General features: G+C 46.9%; 1 protein-coding gene, 1 long non-coding RNA gene and 1 other non-coding gene across 7 annotated transcripts in view; 2 read left to right on the forward strand and 1 right to left on the reverse strand.

Annotated features, from left to right (window-relative positions):
* The window catches only part of LRRCC1 (leucine rich repeat and coiled-coil centrosomal protein 1), a 44,311-nt gene extending 37,358 nt beyond the window's left edge, over positions 1 to 6,953 (reverse strand). The window contains exons 1-4 of one of the 5 annotated variants that reach the window (XR_005291098.2): positions 6,574 to 6,846; positions 4,363 to 4,568; positions 3,862 to 3,927; positions 213 to 380 (exon numbers count right to left, since the gene is read on the reverse strand). Coding sequence is in view for 4 of the 5 variants with exons in the window: in XM_038390088.2 (XP_038246016.1) it covers positions 213 to 380; positions 3,862 to 3,927; positions 4,363 to 4,568; positions 6,574 to 6,632 (499 nt within the window). In the remaining variant the exon portion in view is untranslated. Of the gene's footprint in view, positions 1 to 212; positions 381 to 1,441; positions 1,612 to 3,861; positions 3,928 to 4,362; positions 4,569 to 6,573 lie in introns of those variants that run through there. The other 4 variants (XM_038390088.2, XM_038390089.1, XM_038390093.2 and 1 more) reach the window with 4 other exon arrangements.
* A 1,291-nt stretch (positions 6,954 to 8,244) lies between these two features.
* On the forward strand, positions 8,245 to 22,762 carry LOC122458439. Its single transcript, XR_006278488.1, has 4 exons — positions 8,245 to 8,255; positions 11,407 to 11,417; positions 14,288 to 14,294; positions 22,596 to 22,762. It is a non-coding gene; the product is annotated as an uncharacterized LOC122458439 (long non-coding RNA).
* TRNAL-CAA lies at positions 11,672 to 11,754 on the forward strand. The gene has a single exon. It is a non-coding gene; the product is annotated as a tRNA-Leu (tRNA).
* Positions 22,763 to 23,679: the final 917 nt, after the last annotated feature.

Here is a 23,679-nt window from a genome sequence, read left to right on the forward strand (position 1 = left end):
AATGGTTTTGACAACATGAATCAGGGATTAGAGAGATTTGATCACGAAGGTCACCACAGTATGACAGAATTTAGGTTTCTGATGGCTGGCCATAATTTATGAATCATGCTACTAGTTGCAGAAACTAGATCACAGGATTATAAGACACAGAAGCCACTGATGTTTGGACAGTAACTAGAGTTCAAAGTAATTATCTAGTATATTATTCATACCTGTTGTGTCACAGACTGGATTGCTCTTTCCATTTTTTTCTAAATTAAGACTGGTCAAGTAGTGCAGTCCCATCATACATTGAAGTAAATGGTTAATACTGCTTATGCAGTTGCTGTGGAGATCAATGTGACTAATTTTATGACTGGTTCCACGAAGGTCCAGAAATCCTGTAAAATTTAGAAAAATACAAAGCAGTGATTTCTATTACAAACAAGTATTTAAGAACAAACATTTCCTAAGTTGGTATAAGGCATTTTACAGGAAAGCTAACAACAACAACAACAACAAAAATACATTAAGATATTTTATACCCTGAAATTATCCAACATTTGCCCCACTTCCCTCCTAAGGTTTATCCATTATAAGACAATACTGCATGAATGTTAATTTTGAGAAGTAACTTTTAAAAGGGATTATATTATCAGTCAATTTAAAAGAAATTAGTTGTTTAAAAATAGAGAATATTCTGCCTGAAGATTATTTTAGTAAATGCAAAATGCATTACTAAGATTGCAGTTTACACTGTACTCAGTTTAGTTAGGGCCAGCCCTTAGAATAAAAGTTGTAATTTATTATATAAATGAATGCTTAAAAGATGCATGTAGGATTAAAAAGAGATGTAGGATTAAAAATGTGACCAAAAGTAAGTCTAATCAGACTTACTATTTTGGAAATAGTTCACTGAAAAGGTTTTTATCTTAAAAAGTTTACTGTACTTCTATGGACATTGTAAATAATACAATAGAGCAGCTCCAGGGAGGCTACTTCAGTGGATGTAATCCTTCATAGGAATTTACACAGCAATAGATCCTCCTACTCCACCCCAACCAACTCCTCCTCCTCTCTCCCCCCCACAAGCACTGCAACACAGGAAACTTACATAAAACAAGGCTCAGCACTGTGAAAACAATGCTCCCTCATGTCTAGTTCCCACTACCTCCAATTCTGCTGCACATGTACTCTCTGCAGCCACTAAGGTGGGGAACTGGGAGCCGAAAGAGGTGGTGGGAAAAGAGCCCACCAGGAGCCTGTTGGGCAGTCAGGTTCCCGGGAGGGAGCTGCCAGCGGTCTGAGACACCAGGCTCTCAGCTCCCCACACTGCCCCTTGTAGGTTGGTGGAAGCGTTCCTCGTAAGGACATGCACCACTGTCCCAAAAGGGAAGTACAGACATGCACCACCAGAGTATTTATTGAGTGGTTGTAAATTAAGTTTTTAGTGTAGACATACCCTAAGAAGTAGTCTGTATTTGCCTCATAGTTGTGAAACTTGGGTCATGATCCTGCAAGGTGCTTGTAAGAGTAGGCCCTGTGTCACCTGACTACACATTAATTCATGGCTCCATCACTGGATTATATATTTCAGTATTCATGGCCAAATTAAGTGTGAGGATTACAAATCTACAGATTTAATTAAAAAGAGACAGTAAAATTGACAAGAAGTTCATTAAAAGAATGTTAAGCATCTGACAAAAGACCACAAAACTATTTCTATAATTATTTGCTATACTGGTAAATTTCACAATAATGTGAAATATTCTTCAGTGGGATATAGATTTGAAAACATAATACAAGTGAAGGTAGCTAATGAAGTAAACATACAAAATTTACATAAATGCAGTATTTTAGACTTTGGTTCTCAAGGTCTAAATACTGCCCATTAGTATGAGCACACATCACAGATAAGCAGCAACTATGATTATGTTCCTGCCTATTAATACCTCACTTGCTGCTGGCCTGCTGAAAGGAGGACAAAGTGATCCCTAGTTGACCATACATAATTCATAGATGCCAAGGCCAGAACAGACCATTGTGATCATCTAGTGAGTCCGACCTGCATAACACAAGCCATGGAATTTCCCCAAAATAATTCCCACAGCAGATCTTTTAGCTCTTGATTTAAAAATGGTCAGTGATGGAGCATTCACCAGAATTATTATTACTGAACATACATAAATCCTCTGGTGAGACTCCATCACTTTTCCCTTTACAGAGGTCCCAACTACCAGCCCCAATCTCCAATAATCCCATCACCCACAACCCATCTCCAAAAACTAGTGACAATCCCCTAATGAGATCAGCCACATGACCCCAAAGAACAGCCACCAGCCCCAAATCAAAATAGCCTCAAACACTCCCCCCCCCACCCCAGTCCCAGCGCTGTCATCAAAACATTTTCCTCTCCCCAGACCGACCATGCCCTTTTCCTCCCTGGCAGACTCCAGATAAATCCCAGACGGTGCCCTGCTAGCACCTTTTCTGCAGATGTTGGACCAGTGGATGCTGGATCCTGAGTCCTATCTAGAGAGTCTTCCCCCCAGCGGCTCTATGCCCAGCTCGGCTCCTTCTCTTCTCTGCCCCCCACCCCCATCCCAGCTCTGTTCCCCAGCAATCCCATGCCTGGGTCTGCCACCCCCCGTCTCTTCCCAGCCAGCCCCAGCCCAGCTCTTACCCCACCCCGAGCCACCTGCAGTCCATCGAAAATCACTATGGTACTGTGATGGGAAGGCCAGTTCAATTGACAGGGCTGCAATGTCTGCAATTTCCATACACAATGGCATTGCATCAGCCTAGACTACATTACTGCAGACAAAAGTGCAAAGATTTCATGATGTTGCTGTCACAATAGTAGTGGCAACACACATACCATGTGTAAATACATTTGTGTGTAAATGTCAGGCTTGGATACTTTGTAGATGATAAATATTGCAAGCACCACTGGGAACATTTTCTCTATTTAGTGCCAAGACAGATTGATATGACTATTAAATCATTGTGTATTACAGTTAATAGCACATACTTGGAATTTGCTGCCTACATGCTGTGACCAAAAGTAAGATATGACTACTACTCCAGGAAGCTAGCCTAAAAATTCATTTTCAGAGAGGCTGTTCTCGTCTGTGTTCAAAAAGTACCTACAATACAGAACATGTAGGACATCTACCTCACAGGGGTATTGTGAGGGCAAGTGATTAAAAAAAAAAAAAGTTATTTGGGAACCTCAGATGAAAGATTTTACATAACAATAGTACTCTCCTGGTAATAACATTCTGTATCTGGATATTGCAATTCAGAGTATCTTGAAGTGCTTTATCAAGTTGGGAAAAATTTGCATTTTACACATGAAGTTACCACAACAAGACATTGGCAGAATTGAAAATAAAGCCCAGGCCTCCTTCCTGCTGTACTATTTCTGAACTCTCCCTTGTTTAAAAAAAATGTTGGATTTGTTTTTTCTAAAAGTGAATATAGTGCTCACTGTACATGACAGATGTCCATCATCATCACAGCACCAAGCAACTCAAGATTCCCACTCTGCTTCAGCAGAAGCATTTAAACATGTCTACAATCTTTGATCTCTCTGCTGATACTACCAACAAGAGGAACATAAGTCCATTGCAAATGATGGTTTAAGATTATTAATACTTTTCACATTAGCCACTTAACTGTTTAATGGTAATTAATTTCAGCCAATTGTGACCTGGTCAGGATTTGAACCTATGATCTAAAGATTAAAAGCTTTATATTCCAATGATAGTAAATTCCTGAGATATCCAATGTTCTGCATTTCTTATCTTTTAGTTCTTATAAAATATCTGACCAAATGTAGTTGCAATTAAGTGCGACAACATCACTGCCAGATCCACTTACCAGTAAGATCATGTATGCGGTTGTATGACAAATTCAATTTAGTTAAATTATGTAGCTTTTCCAGTCCTAAACAAAGTGGGGGAAAAAGTTAGTGCAAGATCTTTAAAAAAAATACTCAGAGATAAACATGTCTGATTGGTAAAATAAGGAAGACCATCAGAGTTGACACTATAAATGACAAGGATAAACTACATTTATTATGATACAAACACTATGGTTGATATTATTTACAAGGAATGAAGATCAAAGTTTATTTTAAAACTTTTTAACTTGCTTTAAATAGTCAACTGGGAAATATTGCAATGATGTCCTTTAGAATGATTTGTGTATTATTTCATCAATTTAATCCAATATGTAATATGGGATTTTGACTTCAATGGGGGTTAAGCACATGCTTAACTTCAATCATCAGCTTAAGATCTTTCTTGACTCAAACCTCAACAAAACTTTCAGAAGAGGCTCATAAAATGTTAAAGGGAAATAAAACAAAAATATACTAACCCTCTACTTTTGTTATCAAATTACAGGATAAATTTAAAGTGCGAAGATTAGTCAGGATACTTAGTCCTTCTATTTGATTTATTTGATTAGATGACAAGTCTAAATGCTGCAAATTCCAGATATGGCCAAGCCCTTCAATCTTGGAGATTTGGTTACAATGTAGGTTGATTGTGTGAAGTTCTGAACTTAGAGTTATCTCCAACAAGCTATAAATGAAAATACCCAGTATTAATTAAGATGTCTTAAGATAATTAACTTATAAAACATGTCTAAATCTCAAATTAACCAACATTTTAAGGGGTGCAAATCCCAAATTTTACACATCACTATTTACAAAAATAATCTATTTTATTCAAGTAGAATAGTGTACTATAGCAAATCAAAATAATCTGCCCTACATTTAAGGTTCTCAATATTTAAACTTGAAAATAATCCACTATACTTACCAGTATCTTTAGCTCTCCTCCCCACTAAAAATTAGCAGACCTTTTTTGTACCCAAGGGTTAGTCTACACCGGCAGCACTTTAACATGGCTTGCGTAGCTGCGACGCAGCACTGGGAGAGAGGTCTCCCAGCGCTCTTTAAAAAAAAAAAACAAAAAAAAAACCCACATGCCTCCATGAGGAATGCAGCTCCCAGCACTGGTGCACTGTCTACACTGGTGCTTTACAGCACTGAAATTTGTTGTGCTCCAGGAGTGTCATTCCCCTCGTGGAGGTGGATTACCAGGAGCGCTGGGAGACCCGTCTCCCAGCGCTCAAGTCTGACCACACTCGGACTTCAAAGTGCTGCCATAGGAGCGCTCCCGCAGCAGTGGTTTGAAGTTTCTACTGTAGACGAAGCCTCAGATCAACTTAACTACTCTGCTATGGGATGTGAATTTCACAACCTACTCTTGTACTTAAATCAACCTAATTTTCATTTAGACCAAGCCTACTGCTCACACTGTCTCTCATAAAAAACATGCTTAAAACAAAATTTCTGTTCTAGCCACCTACATTAACTACAATGCTGTCATCTTAAATGTGGTGGACAATTAGGAAAAACCACAGAGTTTAGTTAGAGTACTAAAGAACTTGCTGTCTTGGTTATTGTCCTCAAAGAGCAAATTTCTGTCTCTGTTCAAAAGCGTTTGTTTGACTACTGCCAGGTTATTGCCCATGCTTAAGTAAATATAAGGACTTAGGTCTTTTTATACTGAGGGTTTATTTCTAAAAGTTTTTAAAAGACCATAAAATCTGTGAGGCAAAGAAATGTGCTATTGTTTAGGCACTTTAATATGCACTTAATACCCATCTTTGTAGGCAAAACGATTTAAGATTTGCTACTCTGCTTACTTTTAGACGCTGATTTACCTGAACATCCCACTATAAAAGATTATGGAATAGCTCAAAAAGAAAAGGAGGACTTGTGGCACCTTAGAGACTAACACATTTATTTGAGCATAAGCTTTCGTGAGCTACAGCTCACTTCATCGGATGCATCCGATGAAGTGAGCTGTAGCTCACGAAAGCTTATGCTCAAATAAATGTGTTAGTCTCTAAGGTGCCACCAGTCCTCCCTTTCTTTTTGCGAATACAGACTAACACGGCTGCTACTCTGAAACCTGGAATAGCTCAAGTAACCTTGACAACAGTATCTAAGCGTGAGCACATATTAGCTGGAGCTAAGGTGTTAAACAGAAAGTGCAGCATTTCTAATACCCTGCCTTAGTTTCTGGAGCTCACGCACTGAGTACTATGGAAAACCTCTTTAAAATACAGCCTAGGGAAATGGCTCACATAATCGCTATAAATGACAGACCACAGGTAGCTACACTAAATGGCAAGGGGATGCGAAATGGATGCATGAAGAACACAAAAAAGACTCTTCGCAGCTCCGCCGCTTCCTGCGACTCTGCCCTGAGGAAAAGGCTGGTAGGGGAGCTGTGCAAGTGCCGTGCTCACCGGGTCCCATACGCCCCGCTCCCGGAGGGACACCAAAGCTGACGCTGTCCAGCGGGAGCACGTCGGCCCCGCTCCCGTGCCCCTCCGTTATCGAAATATCGACATCATCGCTCCCTCGTCTCCGAAGCCCCCCCACTCTCTACCCGCTGCTGGGTGCGCTCCGCTCCGCACCGCCCCAGCGACAGCTTCTCCGGCTCGGTCCCCGGGAGCCCCTCCGCCCCAGCCAGCGGGAGAAAACCCCCGGCCCCGGCGGGGCTCCCTCACCTCCCAATGCCTTTGTCCATGAGGCTGAGCTCCCCAGGCACGGCGCCAGCCCTCGCCATGCTGCCAGCGGCTCCGCCGCGCTACAGGAGGCGGCCAAGGCGCCAGCAGCCGAGTCTGGCGCCTTTCACTTTAAAGCTCCCCGAATCCAACGACATCGCGGGGAGTGGGCGGCGCCCGCGAGTTCCAAGCTTTACGGATGGGTCAGAGGTCGTCACGACATAAGGCCGTAAAGCAACCCCCCCCCCTCCCCCCGCGGCGGGAGCCGTCGCGCTTGCGCTTGCGCTTCCGCTTCCGCTTCCTCCCCTCCCAAAGAGAGACCGGTTGGGGCCGCCTCAGGAAAAAAGGTTCCCGGAGCCTTGTCGTTTGTGAGCATGCGCATTAACGAGTGGCACGTGGCTCCGTCTGCCCTTCTGTCGGTCGCGCTGCTGGGGCCGCTGAGCTGTGGGCTGGAGCGTGACTGGGAGCCGTCGCCCCCAGCGCCCCTAGTGTAAACATGGCCGCTGTAGCTCCTGGGCACCCCCCCCTGTAATCACGGAGCTCGTGCCTGGCTACGCTGTGGTGCTCGAAGTGCAGAAGCTCAGCCTTGCTAACCCGCAGCGTGCAACCCTCACGCAAAGTCTCTACGGAAAAGAAGGAATGGACACAAATCAGACGTCAAGAATTATAACATTCAAAAACCAGTTGGAGAACACTTCAGTCTCTCTGGTCGCTCGATTTACAGAGCTAAGAGTCGCACTATTACAACGAAAAAACCGACTCCAACGACAGACTGCTGAATTGGCATTAATTTGCAAACTAAACACCATTAAATTAGGCTTGAATAAAGACTAGGAGCGGATGTGTCATCACACAAAGTAAAACTATTTCCCCATGTTTATTTTTCCCCCCTACTGTTCCTCACACATTCTTATCAACTGTTGGAAATGGCCCATCTTGATTATCACTACAAAAGGTTTTTTTTTTCCTCTTCTGCTGGTAATAGCTCACCTTAACTGATCACACTCCTTATAGTGTGCATGGTAACACCTATTGTTTCATGTTCTCTGTATATATAAAATCGTCCTACTGCATTTTTCACTGCATGCATTCGATGAAATGAGCTTTAGCCCACAAAAGTTTACGCTCAAATAAATTTGTTAGTCTCTAAGGTGCCACAAATACTCCTTTTCTTTTTGCGGATACAGACTAACACGGCTGCTTCTCTGAAACCCATCAGGATTCAGACTCCCAAACTCAGGAGATTTGTCATAGTGACTGGGGAATTTTTCATTTGCCTTCAGTATACGTAAAGTGTACCATGTTAATTCTCTAAAACCCCTTTTATTCCCGAGAAATCAAGGTTCTCCAGTTTACAGTCCAAGAAAGAGACAACGCTGAGTGGCCTGAAGGAGTCTACTAAGATGGGAAAAGCAGGAGTGGCGTGGAAGAGGTGAGCCTCTCCATGATCCTTGGGCGTAAGCAGCGGCAACAAATCCAGAAGCTGTGCACCAGTTTCATGCCCATGTTTTCAGCCACCCCAGGATGGACAGGTAAAGCAAGCAGAGAACAGCTATCAAGAGGGATTTTACAGCTAACTGGCTGGCTGGGTGTCCATCAAAGGGAGCTCCCCCCTGACTTCATTCATCACACCTGCGCTGAGGACACCTTGACCATTCCGCTGAAGGTCCGCCCAGAGCAGAGCTGTTGGGGAAAGGGAGTCAGTCTTGGGTCAAGGGCCCGCTTTCCATAGGTGGCAGCGAGGCTGCTGCTCTGCTACGCACAAAACCTTGAGCCAGGTCTTCTACGAAGGCTTTAGAGCCAGCTTCACCACGAACATGAGGTGCGCTCCGGGTGAGTGGCGGCTCCCTTCTGGCCACGTCTCTGCTCCCGACACCAAGGCTCTCCGCACCAGCCCTGTGCTTAGCAGTGCATTACCCGGCCTTCCTCCACAGCAGTGGACTTGGAAGGTGGGGGGGGGCCTAGGCAAATCATACACCTCAGGGCATTCTGCACCAAAAAAATTAAAAATTCTGTGCACAATATTTTAAAATTCTGCAAATTTTATTTGTCAAATAAATGTGGAGGCTCCAGCATGGCATTGGGGAGCACAGGCCACTAGCTGCACAGAGGTGGGAGATCACTTTGCAGCTCCCCCCGCCCACCCGGACACAGGTGCAGGAAGCGGGGGAGGGATGTGTGTGGGGGGAAAGTAGGGGGTGTTTGCAGAGCTTCCTGCAGCTGGGGGAGAAATCTGGGGGTGGGTCTGACTCATCTGCGGATGCCGTGCAGGGGAAGCCCAGCCAGGATGAGCAGCTGAGCCCAGCGCAGGGTAGGAGCTTCCAGAGGTCAGCTATCGAGCTTCTGTTGGTCTCCTGCAGCTCCATTATTAAGCCTTCCGCCATAGCTTCCCCTGGTGGGGAGCAGCATCCCCACTGGCATCCACTTTGGGGAACAGCCCGGCTGGGAAGAATTGGGGCCACCAGGTCAACCCATTGCACCTAATGGGCCCGGATCTCCCAACCCCTTTTGGGAGGGGGGTGGAGCATGGCATCCGGGGCTGGGTCAGACCCAACCCCAGATTTCTTCCCCAGCTGCAGAAAGCTCTGCAAACTCCATTCTCACCCTACCCCACCCCTCCCCGCTACCTGCATGCGTTGCTCTTCAGCTGCAGGGAGAGGGTGTCACAGAGTCCCTGGGCGATGCTCTGGAACTGCTCCCAACAAAGCCAGTCAGGACTCTGGGGAAGTCTCCTTTCTGTGAGCAGACTGTCTGCAGGACACACAGCTCACACAACTTCCACCTTTCTGGGTCTGACCTCGGAGCATTCAGCATCCTCTGTCCCTCCGTGCGCTTCCCACAGCGAGTCCATTCAGGCGGGGTCCTGGGGAAGCCAGAGGGTCCTGCACCCCAACTTTGTAGTTGGACATTACTCTCAGCCAACCAGTAAAACAGAAGGTTTATTAGACGACAGGAACATGGTCGAAAACAGAGCTTATAGGTGCACAGAACAGGACCCCTCAGCTAGGTCCATTTTGTGGGGGCAGTGAGCCAGACAACCAAGTCTGCACTTCACTCCTTGTCCCCAAACTGAAACTCTCTCCAGCCCCTCTTCCTCTGGGCTTTGTCCCTTTCCAGGACCAGGAGGTCACCTGATTCCTTAGTTCTCCAACACCTTTAGCTCTCACCTTGCAGGGGAAAAGGGCCAGGCCATCAGTTGCCAGGAAACAGGGTGTTGGCCATTCTTTGTGTCCAGACCCCTGCTCACACCTGCCCTCTAGGGCTCTGCAATGATCGTACACCCTTATCCCACCACCTGCATACTTAAGAACTGCATAGGGGAAACTGAGGCACTCCCACAATATTCAGAAACATTAAGAAGAGTCCCGCTTCGTCACAGAGGGATCCCTGTACAGGGAGCTGCTCCCCCATCTACCCAACCCCATTTGGACCCTCCTGCTGAGCCTCACCCCCCTGCCCGCAAAACCCTCCTCTGAAAAGCTCCACTCCCCCTGAATCTGGACCACCCCAACGAGCCCCCTGCACCCAGATCCTCACCCCCACGAGCCCCAACCAGCTGCACTGGATCCCCACCCACTGACCACACTCCCGCAGCATCTCAACCACACATTGAGCCTCCCTCACTCAGACACCCCTGCTGAGCTCTAGCCCCACCCTATATCCAGACCCCCCCCTGCTGAGCCCAAGCACCCTCACCTGGACTCCCCTGAAGTCCCATAACCATTGCACCCAGAACCCTCCACCCCTCCCAACAAGCCCCTTTGCAGCTGGACACCCCCTGCATCTGGATCCCCCACAGAGCTGCCCGCACCCAGATTGCCCTACACAGAAGCCTCACAGCCCACACCTGGATCGCTCCACACTTGGAGCCTGCCTTGATGAGCCTGCCTCCTGACACCTGGTGCAACTGGCACATAGGGCAAGGCCCTTGGGTGTTTCTGGCCCAGGCCCAATCCTGGCATTGTGTCAGACTTGGGTGCAGCCTTACCGCTAACTCCGTGTCCGGGGGACGGGGAAATCTGCACAGTGATCTCCCTCCTCTGCGCGGCTAGTGGCCTGAGCTCCGCAATGCCATGCTGGAGACTCCACATTTATTTCACAAATAAAATTTGAAAATTTTAAAATATTGTGCACAGAATTTTTAATTCTTTGGTGCAGAATGCCCTGAGGTGTATGATTTGCCTAGGCCCCCTCAACCTCAGGACCCCTACCTTCCAAGTACACTGCCATGGAGCAAGGCCGGGTGCTGCACCACCACGCACAGGGCTGGGCCAGGTGCGGAGATCCAGAGCATGGCCAGAAGGGAGCCACCACTCACCCGGAGTGCACCTCATGTTCGTGGTGAAGTTGGCTCTAAAGCCTTCATAGAAGACCTGGCTCAAGGTTTTGTGTGTAGCAGAGCAGCAGCCTTGCTGCCACCTATGGAAAGCGGGCCCTTGATCCAAGACTCTCTCCCTTTTCCCAATAGCTCTTCTCCGGGCAACCTCTCAGCGGGAGGCCCAAGGTACCCTCAGTGCAGGCTTGAGGTTGGGAGAACCAGGTCCATTATGTCCAATGGGTTGACCTGGTGGCCCCAATTCTTTCCAGCTGGGCTGTCCCCCAAAGAGATGCCAGTGGGGATTCTGCTCCCCACCAAGAGAAGGCATGGTAGAAGGCTTAATAGTCGAGCTGCGGGAGACCAAGAGAGGCTCGAGAGTCGGCTTCTGGAGGCTAACTTGTGGCCCTTGGAGATGCAGGTCCCGGGACCCCATCTTCTCAACTAGTTGGTCATAGGCAGTCCCCCAAGCCTGGAACACTGCTATGAGCACAGGAGCAGGAGCATGCTTACACTACCAGTGGCACTCTATGTCTTTGCTTTGGATTAGGAGATTTTTCCCAAATTCTGACCCGGGGGGTCCAGTTTCACCTCCCCTGGACTCCAAGCCGCCGGCCGGGCACTCCGCAGCTAGCCAAGCGCACCAAGAGAGGCAACTTCCTAAGCAAGCACAGCATTTTCTGAACTCCGTTGAGATGCAGTTAGCTGGGTAGTTATCCAAAGCAAAAGCGCCAGAGCACACCCAAGACTTTTTGAGTGTAGCACATGGGCTAGAGTTACCCACTTACCAGAATGGCTGAGTGGTTAAGGCGTTGGACTCAAGTCCCAGTAGGCATGAGCCTGCGTGGGTTCGAGTCCCGCTTCTGATAGGCCCTTGTTGCTGCTGCCCTTTGACCGACGGGTACAAAAATTCAGGCTGCTGCTTCTCTTTAACAAAGCCCTCTGGCATCCTGCCTTGCTGTGCCCCTCCCCTAAGAAAAGCCAAGCACCTTGTGATGGGTTCAGTCACAGGGACCCCCTGGGGACTGGACCCCAGAACTCTTGTTGAGCCAGAGACGCTACTCTGCTGCCACACAGATCCAGGATCTGACCCACGCCCCCAAAGCTGCAGACTTTAATCAAAACTGCTCAGCCAGTTTCCTACCTCCAGCATCCAGACACCCAGTTCCCAATGGGATCCAAACCCCAAATAAACCCGTTTTACTCTGTATACAGCTTACGCAGGGTAAACTCATAAATTGTCCGCCCTCTATAACACTGGCAGAAGATATGCACAGCTGTTTGCTCCCCCAGGTACTAATTGCTTACTCTGGGTTTAATAATAAAGAAAAGTGGTTTTATTAAGTATAAAAAGTAGGATCTAAGTGGTTTCAAGTAACAACAGACAGAACGCAGTAAGTTACCAAGCAAAATAAAAGAAAACATGCAAGTCTAAGCCTAATACATTTAAGAAAATGTTTCCAGGTAAATCTCACCCTCAGAGATGTTCCAGTAAACTTCTTTCAGAGGCAAGCCTCCTTCTTAGTCTGGGCCCAATCCTTTCCCCCGGTACAGTTCTTGTCAGTTCCAGCTCAGGTGGTCACTAGGGGTTTTCTCATGACTGCTGCCCCCTTTGTTCCGTTCCACCCACTTTTATATCTTTGGCACAAGGCAGGAATCCTTTGTCTCTCTCTGGGTTTCCACTCTTCCTTCTAAATGGAAGAGCACCAGGTTTAAGATGGATTCCAGTATTATGTGACATGTTCACATGTCCTGTGAGACTTCATTACTCATTGGCTGGCACCCATGTATCCAGGAAAGCTTACAAGTACACAGAGCCATTGACAACCAGTTCTCCTGGTCAATGGGAGCCATCAAGATTCTAAACCACCATTAATGGCCCACACTTTGCATAATTACAATAGGACTTTAAAATAATACTTCATATTTCTAGCTTCAGATTCAAGAACGATACATTCATACAAATAGGATAAAAACACTCAGTAGATTATAAGCTTTGTAATGATACCTTACAAGAGACCTTTTGCATAAAGCATATTTTAGTTACATTATATTCACACTCATAAGCATATTTCCATAAACATATGGAGTGCAATGTCACACACCTCACTACTGGGGAACAAACAGGCCCAGCCAAAAACTGCTACCTAAGCCCCAGTGAGAGTTGAACTCATAACCCCTGGTTTACAAGACCAATGTGCTAACCCCTGAGCTATGGAGTCAGGTCCAGAGTGCCTCCCCTCTCTGACCATGCCTACCTAAGGGATGCTGCTCCTGCCATGGTCACAAACTCATTGCAGCGGGCGCATTGACGGTGTCTGTCATAAATATAAAGGGAAGGCTAACCACCTTTAAATCCCTCCTGGCCAGAGGAAAAACCCTTTCACCTGTAAAGGGTTAAGAAGCTAAGATAACCTCGCTGGCACCTGACCAAAATGACCAATGAAGAGACAAGATACTTTCAAAGGTGGAGAGGGGGGAAACAAAGGCTCTGTCAGTGTGATGTTTTTGCCAGGAATGCAGGTCAGAACTCCTGTAAAGAGTTAGTAAGCAATCTAGTTAGATATGCGTTAGATTCTGTTTTTTTTAAATGGCTGATAAAATAAATTGTGCTGAATGGAATGTATATTCCTGTTTTTGTGTCTTTTTGTAACTTAAGGTTTAGCCTAGACGGATTCTCTATGTTTTGAATCTGATTACCTGGTAAGGTATTTACCATCCTGATTTTAAAGAGGTGATTCTTTTACTTTTTCTTTAATTAAAATTCTTCTTTTAAGAACCTTGTTGCTTTTTCATTGTTCTTAAGATCCAAGGGTTTGGGTCTGTGTTCACCTATGGAAATTGGTGAGGATTTTTATCAAGCCTTCCCCAGGAAAGGGGGTATAGTGCTTGGGGGGATATTTTGTGGGGGAGACGTTTCCAAGTGGGTATTTCCCCTGTTCTTTGTGTAACACTTTGGTGGTGACAGCTTTTAACCTAAGCTGGTAAGAATAAGCTTAAGGGGTCTTTCATGCAGGTCCCCACATCTGTATCCTAGAGTTCAGAGTGGGGAAGGAACCTTGATATGGTGGCAGAGCGGTGGGATTAATTTGAAATCATTTTGAGATTTTTTTTTTGAACGAGAAGCACAGAAGGATTTTAAAAGATTTTAAAGGGTTTTGTAAAAGGGGACAAAGCAACAAGCATAACAAAAGGGAGCTTGCTTTTGTGATCTGGAGTTTTCTCTACCTAAAGGCAGGGTAGTTAACCTCCTGCAGGGAAATTCACGAGTTCTTCACAGACCTGAAGAGGTAGGGTTTTTTAGCTAAGAGCAACTAGAGGGTTTTTCTGTCTATTTGTCTGGAGACAGAGGTGTTAGGTTTTTTTTTTAAAGGATTTTTCTCTAGGCTGAAGAGAACATAGGTATCAGGTTACAGCACAACCTATTTTTTTTGACCAGCCAAGTTTTTTTTGTTTGTAGGTTTGTTTGTTTTATTTCTAACTCTCGGGTGTAAAGTTAGTTAAAAACAGAGAGGCAAACATGACAGAAACCAAGGCAGAAACAGCCAAAGAGGTTGCCCACAGGAGCTATGGAGGCAAAGGAAAAAGAAATGGAGGAAAAGGAAAAAAAGAGAAAGCATACTGAGGAGAGGAAGCATGCTGAGGCGGAGAAGGAAAAAGAGAGGAAGCATGCACTAGAGATGGAGAAGGCAAAGGCTCAGCAGAATAGCAATCCTTTTCCAGGTACCGCTTCACATCCCAGGAAGTTCCCCACCTACAAGGCAAGCAATGATACCAAGGCCTTCTTAGAAAACTTCGAAAGGGCCTGCCTTGGGTACAGCATCTCTACAGACCAATACATGGTAGAGCTGAGGCCGCAGCTCAGTGGACCCTTAGCTGAGGTGGCGGCTAAAATGCCTGAGGAACACATGAACAAATATGAACTGTTTAAAATCAAGGCAAGAGTCAGAATGGAGCTAAGACCTGAGCATTCCCGTCGGTGGTTCAGAGCCCTAAGGTGGAAACCAGACGTATCATTTACCCGACATGCCTACCACATTGTGAAACATTGGGATGCCCGGATATCAGGAGCAAGTGTTAAATCTCCAGAAGATTTGCCCTTCCTAATGCAAATGGAGCAGTTCTTAGAGGGTGTTCCTGAGGCAATAGAAAGATACATCCTAGGTGGGAAGCCCAAAACTGTAATAGAGGTGGGGGAGATTGGAGCCAAATGGATGGAGGTGGCAGAAAAGAAAAAAACTGGTTGCAGTTGGAGTGGATACCAGAAGGGACAACCTCCGACCTCACCCTATTACCGGGGACAGCCGAAGGCCCCAACTATACCCCAAGGAACCCTCCAGCCACCTTATTGTCCTGCCACACCATTCTCCAGCAACCCACCTCGCCCCAGTGACCCATCAGCTGGACGATGTTTTAAATGTAACGAGATGGGGCATGTAAAGGCCAACTGCCCCAAGAACCCCAACAGATTACAGTTCATTGCACCGGAATCACACCAGAGGCCCCAGATACCTCCCAGATACCCTCAGAGTGGAGGAAAACTGTGAGTGTGCGCGGGAAGAAGGTCACTGCATGGAGGGACACCAGAGAGCAAGTGTCATGCTTCCTTAGTGGACCCAAATTTAATCAACCCAGAGATCCAAGTGACAAATCAATCCTTCAAGTCCAACTCTTTCAATTTGCCTGCAGCCAAGTTGCCTGTCCAGTACAAGGGCCGGTTAGGAACGTGGACTTTTGCAGTCTATGATGATTATCCCATCCCCATGTTGCTAGGGGAAGACTTGGCCAATTATGTGAAGCTAGCCAAGAGGGTGGGAATGGTCACCCGCAGCCAGGCTAAGCAAGCTGTCACGCCTAGCTCTGTTCCAGAAACTTCTACCAGGACCTGGTCAGAGGTAATGGAACCAGACCCCATGCCAATGTCAGCAACAGCAGTAGTGAATCCAGCCCCAGAACCAGAACCGGTGGAACAACCAGCACCTGAACCATTGCCAGCACTGAATCCAGTACTTATAACCCCAACACCAGAGAGCCCCACCGAACCTGCACCAGCAGCAACAGATAACCCTACACAAAAGCCTCAGCCGTAGCTTGAACCCCAACATGGTGCACCAGCGGAGAGTGGTTCACAGTCAATGGAAACAGCTCCATCCCCTACATCGCTTCCAGAGGGACCAAGCCTAGGTCCACAATCCAATGAGGAACCGATGTCTCCAGCATCAAGGGAACAGTTCCAGACCGAACAGGAAGCAGATGAAAGCCTTCAGAGAGCTTGGACGGCAGCACGGAGCAATCCACCACCTCTCAGCTCTTCTAATCGATCCAGGTTTGTTGTAGAAAGAGGACTTTTATACAAGGAAACTCTTTCTGGTGGACACCAGGAAGACTGGCATCCTCAGAGACAGTTGGTAATTCCAACTAAGTACCGGGTAAAGCTCTTGAGCTTAGCCCACGATCATCCTAGTGGCCATGCTGGGGTGAACAGGACAAAGACCGTTTGGGGAGGTCATTCCACTGGGAGGGAATGGGCAAGGATGTTTCTACCTATGTCCGATCTTGTGAGGTATGCCAAAGAGTGGGAAAACCCCAAGACCAGGTCAAAGCCTCTCTCCAGCCACTCCCCATCATTGAAGTTCCATTTCAGCGAGTAGCTGTGGATATTCTGGGTCCTTTTCCAAAAAAGACACCCAGAAGAAAGCAGTACATACTGACTTTCATGGATTTTGCCACCCGATGGCCAGAAGCAGTAGCTCTAAGCAACACCAGGGCTAAAAGTGTGCACCAGGCACTAGCAGACATTTTTGTCAGGGTAGGTTGGCCCTCCGACATCCTCACAGACGCAGGAACTATGGAAAGCCTTTGGGAAGCTCATGGGGCAAATCACTTGGTTGCCACTCCTTACCGTCATCAAACAAATGGCATGGTAGAGAAGTTTAATGGAACTTTGGGGGCCATGATACGTAAATTCATAAATGAGCACTCCAATGATTGGGACCTAGTGTTGCAGCAGTTGCTTTTTGCCTACAGAGCTGTACCACATCCCAGTTTAGGGTTTTCACCATTTGAACTTGTATATGGCCACGAGGTTAAGGGGCCATTACAGTTGGTGAAGCAGCAATGGGAGGGGTTTACACCTTCTCCAGGAACTAACATTCTGGACTTTGTAATCAACCTACAAAACACCCTCCGAACCTCTTTAGCCCTTGCTAAAGAAAACCTAAAGGATGCTCAAAAAGAGTAAAAAGCCTGGTATGATAAACATGCTAGAGAGCGTTCCTTCAAAGTAGGGGACCAGGTCATGTCTTAAAGGTGATCCAGGCCCATAAAATGGAAGCATTGTGGGAAGGGCCATTCACGGTCCAAGAGCACCTGGGAGATGTTAATTATTTCATAGCATTCCCCACCTCCAACCGAAAGCCTAAGGTGTACCATATTAATTCTCTAAAGCCCCTTTATTCCAAAGAATTAAAGGTTTGTCAGTTTACAACCCAGGTAGGAGATGTCGCTGAGTGGCCTGAAGGTGTCTACTACGAAGGGAAAAGCGATGGTGGTGTGGAAGAGGTGAACCTCTCCATGACCCCTGGGTGTAAGCAGTGACAGCAGAGCAAGGAGCTGTGCACTAGCTACGTGTCGACATTCTCAGCCACCCCAGGACTGACCGAACGGGCATACCACTCCATTGACACAGGTAATGCTCACCCAATTAAAGCCCAACCTTACCGGGTGTCTCCTCAAGCTAAAACTGCTATAGAACAGGAGATCCAGGATATGCTACAGATGGGGGTAATCCTCCCCTCTGGCAGTGCATGGGCATCTCCAGTGGTTCTAGTTCCCAAACCAGATGGGGAGATACGTTTTTGCATGGACTACCGAAAGCTAAATGCTGTGATTCACCCAGACAACTATCCAATACCAAGCACAGGAGAACTATTAGAGAAAGTGGGACGGGCCTAGTTCATCTCTACCTTGAACTTAACAAGGGGTACTGGCAGGTACTGCTAGATGAATCCGCCAAGGAAAGGTCAGCCTTCATCACACATGTTGGGCTGTATGAATTTAATGTACTCCCTTTTGGGCTGTGGAATGCACCCGCCACCTTCCAAAGACTTGTAGATGGTCTCCTAGCGGGATTGGGAGAATATGCAGTCGCCTACCTTGACGATGTGGCCATGTTTTCGGATTCCTGGGCAGAACACCTGAAACATCTACAAAAAGTCTTCAAGCGCAGAAGGGAGGCAGGACTAACTGTTAAGGCTAAGAAGTGCCAAATAGGCCTAAACAGAGTGACTTACCTTGGACACCAGGTGGGTCAAGGAACTATCAACCCCCTACAGGCCAAAGTGGATGCTATCCAAAAGTGGCCTTTCCCAAAGTCAAAGAAACAGGTTCAATCCTTCTTAGGCTTGGCCACATATTACAGGCGATTTGTTCTGTGATACAGCCAAATCACTGCCCCACTTACAGACCTAATCAAAAAGAAACAGCCAAATGCTGTTCAGCGGACCGAAGAGTATCAGAAGGCCTTTAACCAGTTTAAAGCGACACTCACGTCTGACCCTGTGCTAAGGGCCCCAGACTTTGACAAACTGTTCCTAGTAACCACAAATGCATCTGAGCATGGTGTGGGAACAGTTTTAATGCAGGAAGGACCGGATCAAGAATTCCATCCTGTAGTGTTTTTTAGCAAGAAGCTGTCTGAGAGGGAAAGCAACTGGTCAGTCAGTGAAAAAGAATGTTATGCCATTGTCTACGCTCTGGAACAGCTATACCCATACGTTTGGGGATGGCGTTTCCACCTGCAAACTGACCAAGCTGTGCTACAGTGGCTTCATACCACCACGGAAAATAACAAAAAACTTATTCAGTGGAGTTTAGCTCTCCACGATTTTGATTTTGACATACAACACATCTCAGGAGCTTCTAACAATGTGGCTGATACACTCTCCCATGAAAGTTTCCCAGAATCAACTGGTTAAAATCGTCTTGAGATGTGGAAAATATTGTTAGTCTTTATATACTTGGTAGTCTATTTAGAGGTGCATGTGTCTTATTAACTCTTTTTTCCCCTAGAGATCCAGGAAGAAATCACAGCCAGCGTTTCATCCTATCTGTGATTTGGGGGGCATGTCATAAATATAAAGGGAAGGCTAACCACCTTTAAATCCCTCCTGGCCAGAGGAAAAACCCTTTCACCTGTAAAGGGTTAAGAAGCTAAGATAACCTCGCTGGCACCTGACCAAAATGACCAATGAAGAGACAAGATACTTTCAAAGCTGGAGGGGGGAAACAAAGGCTCTGTCTGTTTGATGTTTTTGCCGGGAATGCAGATCAGAACTCCTGTAAAGAGTTAGTAAGCATTAGATATGCGTTAGATTCTGTTTTGTTTAAATGGCTGATAAAATAGCTGTGCTGAATGGAATGTATATTCCTGTTTTTGTGTCTTTTTGTAACTTAAGGTTTTGCCTAGATGGATTCTCTATGTTTTGAATCTGATAACCCGGTAAGGTATTTACCATCCTGATTTTACAGAGGTGATTCTTTTACTTTTTCTTTAAATTAAAATTCTTCTTTTAAGAACCTGGTTGCTTTTTCATTGTTCTTAAGATCCAAGGGTTTGGGTCTGTGTTCACCTATGGAAATTGGTGAGGATTTTTATCAAGCCTTCCCAGGAAAGGGGGGGATATTTTCGGAGGGGGGGACGTTTCCAAGTGGGCAATTCCCCTGTTCTTTGTGTAACACTTTGGTGTTGGCAGCTTTTAACCTAAGCTGGTAAGAATAAGCTTAGGGGTCTTTCATGCAGGTCCCCAAATCTAGAGTTCAGAGTGGGGAAGGAACCTTGACCGCGTCCCAAGAAGTCCTTCTTCCGCTGGGCCAGCCTTTGGGCACTCACGAGAATGGCCAAGAGGTTAAGGCGTTGGACTTAAGTTCCAATGGACATGTGTCTGTGTGGGTTTGATCTTCACTTCTGGTAAGGTGCCACTCTCCCCACCTGGGACCTCTCAGTGGCTGTCTTTTAGCTCTTTGCTAAGCTACTTGAACTACTCACCACTGGACAAGGCAAATGAGTCTTAAAATCTGCCCCTGCAGCAATGCTCCAGCAAGATTTAAACTCACCAACCCTGGTTCATGAGACCAGTGCGCTATACCCTGAGCTACGGAGCCAGGCCCAAGTCCACCCACCTCGGTGAAACTGCCCCTGTCAGAATCATCTGCGGATGGATGCCAGCCCAAACAGAGCTGGATCCTCGGAGACGTCCCAACATCTTCTTGTTTCCTTGCAAGAGCCTTCGGGGAGCCCCGGGATGTCCGAGCAGTGAAGGCGTTGGGCTCACGTTCCACTAGGCACGTGTCTGCATGGCTCGGAATCTCACTGTGGCCAGTGTGCTGCTTTGCAAGCTCTAGCTTGGTGCTGTTTCTCCTTTTGGCTCTCCCGCCCTGCAGAAGTGCAAGCTTTCTGTCACAAGATTGTGGCATGACCTAACGCATCGGATGATGGCCGCAGAGTCTGGGCCGATGTGGAATGGTCCAGAGTGAGAGGGCTGGAGGACGTCCAAGGCTTTTCTCCTGGAGTTTAGAAGCTTCTCCTCACTGCTGGCCAGGATGGCTGAGCGGTTAATGTCTTGACCTCTAGGGGCCTGGCCATCTACCCATTTGAATCCTGCTTCTGGCTGGCCTTTGCTGCTTCCTTTTGACTAGTTGGTAGAAACCTTCAAACAGCTGCTGCTTTCCTTTAACCTGCCTGCCTCCTGCTTCTCCCCCCTTCTACCAAAACACCAAACCAAAAACCCACCATCACACCCCTTAGAACTTGAATCCAACACCTTAACCACTCAGCCCTTTTGGTAGGCAGATAACATTTACCCAGCCACTACACCCAAAAAGCCTTGGGTGTGCTCCGGTGCTCTTGCTTTGGATAACTACCCAGCTAATTGCGACTCAACAGGGTTCAGAAAATGCTGCACTTGCTTAGGAAGTTGTCTCTTTGGATGTGTTTGGCTAGCTGCGGAGTGCCTGGCCAGCAGCTTGGAGTCCAGGGGAGGTGAAACTGGACCCTCTGGGTCGGAATTTGGGAAAACTCTCCTAATTCAAAGGAAAGGCGTAGAGTTCCGCTGGTCCCATGGAAGAGTGCTCCTGCTCCTGTGCTCATAGCAGTGGTCAGAGCTTGGGGGACTGCCTATGCTCCCACCAGTTGGGAGGATGGGATCCCGGGACCTGCATCTCCAAGGGCCACAAGTTAGCCTCCAGAAGCTCACTATCAAGCTTTTCTTGGTCTCCCGCAGCTCAACTATTAAGCCTTCCGCCGTAGCTTCTGCTGGCGGGGAGCAGTATCCCCTCTGGTGTCAGCTTTGGGGGACAGCCCAAACATATAAATATCTAGTGCAGAAAGTTTACAAGTCCTAACAGACTTGTGGACAGGTTCACAAGCCATCTGTTATGTGAATGGTACCACAAGAAGGTGCCTCATTTTTCTACTGGCTTTACACAGTGTGGCATTGCAGGGAATATATGGGATGGCTCTTTTTTTATAGCATTTCATGCAAATTGTCATCAATATTCTACATAATCTGAAGGAATGTGCTTCAGAATGACAAACTACAGAGCTATCCTGTGGGATTGGCTGTGTTTGCCAGTGATGTTTGAAGTCTGTAGGATGCTGGGTTTGCAGATGTTCTCTGATTTAACCATTAGCTAAGTACCTGGGTGTGATGTTTCCTTAGCTTCAATAAGTATAGAATGAAACAGCTTGTATCTGCCTAGAACTGTATAGGGTAGGTCACTAAGGGTATGTCTGTGCTATGAAATTATGTTGATTTTATAGAAGTTGATTTTTAGAAATCGATTTTATACAGTCGATTGCATATATCCCCACTAAGCACATTAAGTCGGCGGAGTGTGTCCTCACTACCATGGCTAGCATTGACTTACGGAGCGGTGCACTGTGGGTAGCTATCCCACAGTTCCCACAGTCTCCGCCTCCCATTGGAATTCTAGGTTAAGCTCCAAATGCCTGATGGGGCAAAAACATTGTCGTGGGTGGTTTTGGGTACATGTCATCAGTCACCCCTCCCTCCGTGAAAGCACTGGCAGACAATCGTTTCGCACATTTTTTCTGTGCAGACGCCATACCCTGGCAAGCATGGAGCCCGCTCAGCTCAGCTCACCGTCACTGCTGCTGTTGTGTCCTGGGTGCTGCTGTCAGCAAATGGTGCAGTAGAACTGCTAACCGTCATCATCCACCGCTTCTGCTGCAACTCTCCTCTCCTGCTCTCATGGTGCCATGAATCCACCTCGCAAGTCCTCTTGTTGTTCTATATAAATATCTATTCTCATGGCATCCGTCGTCATCCCCCACTTCTGCTGCAACTCTGCTCTACTGCTTTCCTGCAGACGCCATACCACAGCAAGCATGGCGCTCGCTCAGCTCACCGCTGCTGTGAGCATTGTAAACACCTTGTGCATTATTCTGCAGTATGTGCAGAACCTGCAAAAGCAGGCGAGGAGGCGACGACAGTGCAATCACGATAGTGATGAGGACATGGACACAGACCTCTCTCAAAGCTCAGGCCCTGGCAATTTGGACATCATGGTGGTAATGGGGCAGGTTCCTGCTGTGGAACGCCAATTCTGGGCCCAGGAAACAAGCACAGACTGGTGGGACCGCATAGTGTTGCAGGTCTGGGATGATTCCCAGTGTTTCTCTTTTTCAAAGAGAAACTTTGAAAACCAGTTTCATGACTGGCCAGGCTACAGTGTAACAGTTCTGTTTGTTTCTCCTTGATGAAAACCGCCCCCTTGATTGACTCTACTTTCCTATAAGCCAACCAACCTCCCCGCTTCGATCACCGCTTTCAGAGGAAATAAAATCATTATTGTTTCGAAATCATGCATTCTTTATTAATTTATCACACAAAGAGGGGGAAAACTTGCAAGGTAGCCTGGGGGTGGGTGGGTGAGGAGGGAAGCACCAAGTGGGGTGGTGGATGAGGGGAGGAGGGAAGGACAAGGCCACACTACAGTTCAAAACTTATTGAATGCCAGCCTTCTGTTGCTTGGGCAATCCTCTGGGGTGGAGTGGCTGGGTGCCCATAGCCTCTCCCCCGCGTTCTTGGGTGTCTGGGTGAGGAGGATATGGAACTTGGGGAGGAGGGCAGGCGGTTATACAGGGGCTGCAGTGGTGGTCCGTGCTCCTGCTGCCTTTCCTGCAGCACCACCAGATGCTTGAGCATGTCAGTTTGCTCCCCCATTAGCCTCAGCATTGCATCCTACCTCCTCTCATTGTGCTCCTCCCTCCTCTCATCACGTTCATTTAATGCTTTCCTGGACTCTGCCATTGTTTGCCTCCATGCATTCTGCTGAGCTTTTTCAGTGCTGGAGGACTGCATGAGCTCTGAGAACATGTCATTGCGAGTGCGGGTTTTCGTGCCTTCTAATCTGTACTAGCCTCTGGGACGGAGATGATAGGGGGAGTGTAGAAATATTTGCAGATGTGGGAGGAAAAAAAGAGAGAGTAGTATTTAAAAAGATACATTTTAGAGAACAAAGGGAAGACTATTTCTTACTGAATCAAGCGATTTACATTACATAGCATATGTGCTTTTGGTATAAGGTTGTATTTTGCCTCTTATATTGAGTGCTTGCCAGTTTGGTGTGAGACATTACACACGCTCGGCTGGGCAACAGAATTCGGCTTGCAGGCAGTCAGGGTAAGCCAAAGGGTTTCGGCTTCTTCAACCTTCATAACATGTGGGCATGGTTTCAAACAGCAGCACCCTCCTTTCCTATACCAACCAAAG

This window comes from Dermochelys coriacea, chromosome 2 (assembly GCF_009764565.3).
Source record: "Dermochelys coriacea isolate rDerCor1 chromosome 2, rDerCor1.pri.v4, whole genome shotgun sequence".
Lineage (NCBI taxonomy): Eukaryota > Metazoa > Chordata > Testudines > Dermochelyidae > Dermochelys > Dermochelys coriacea.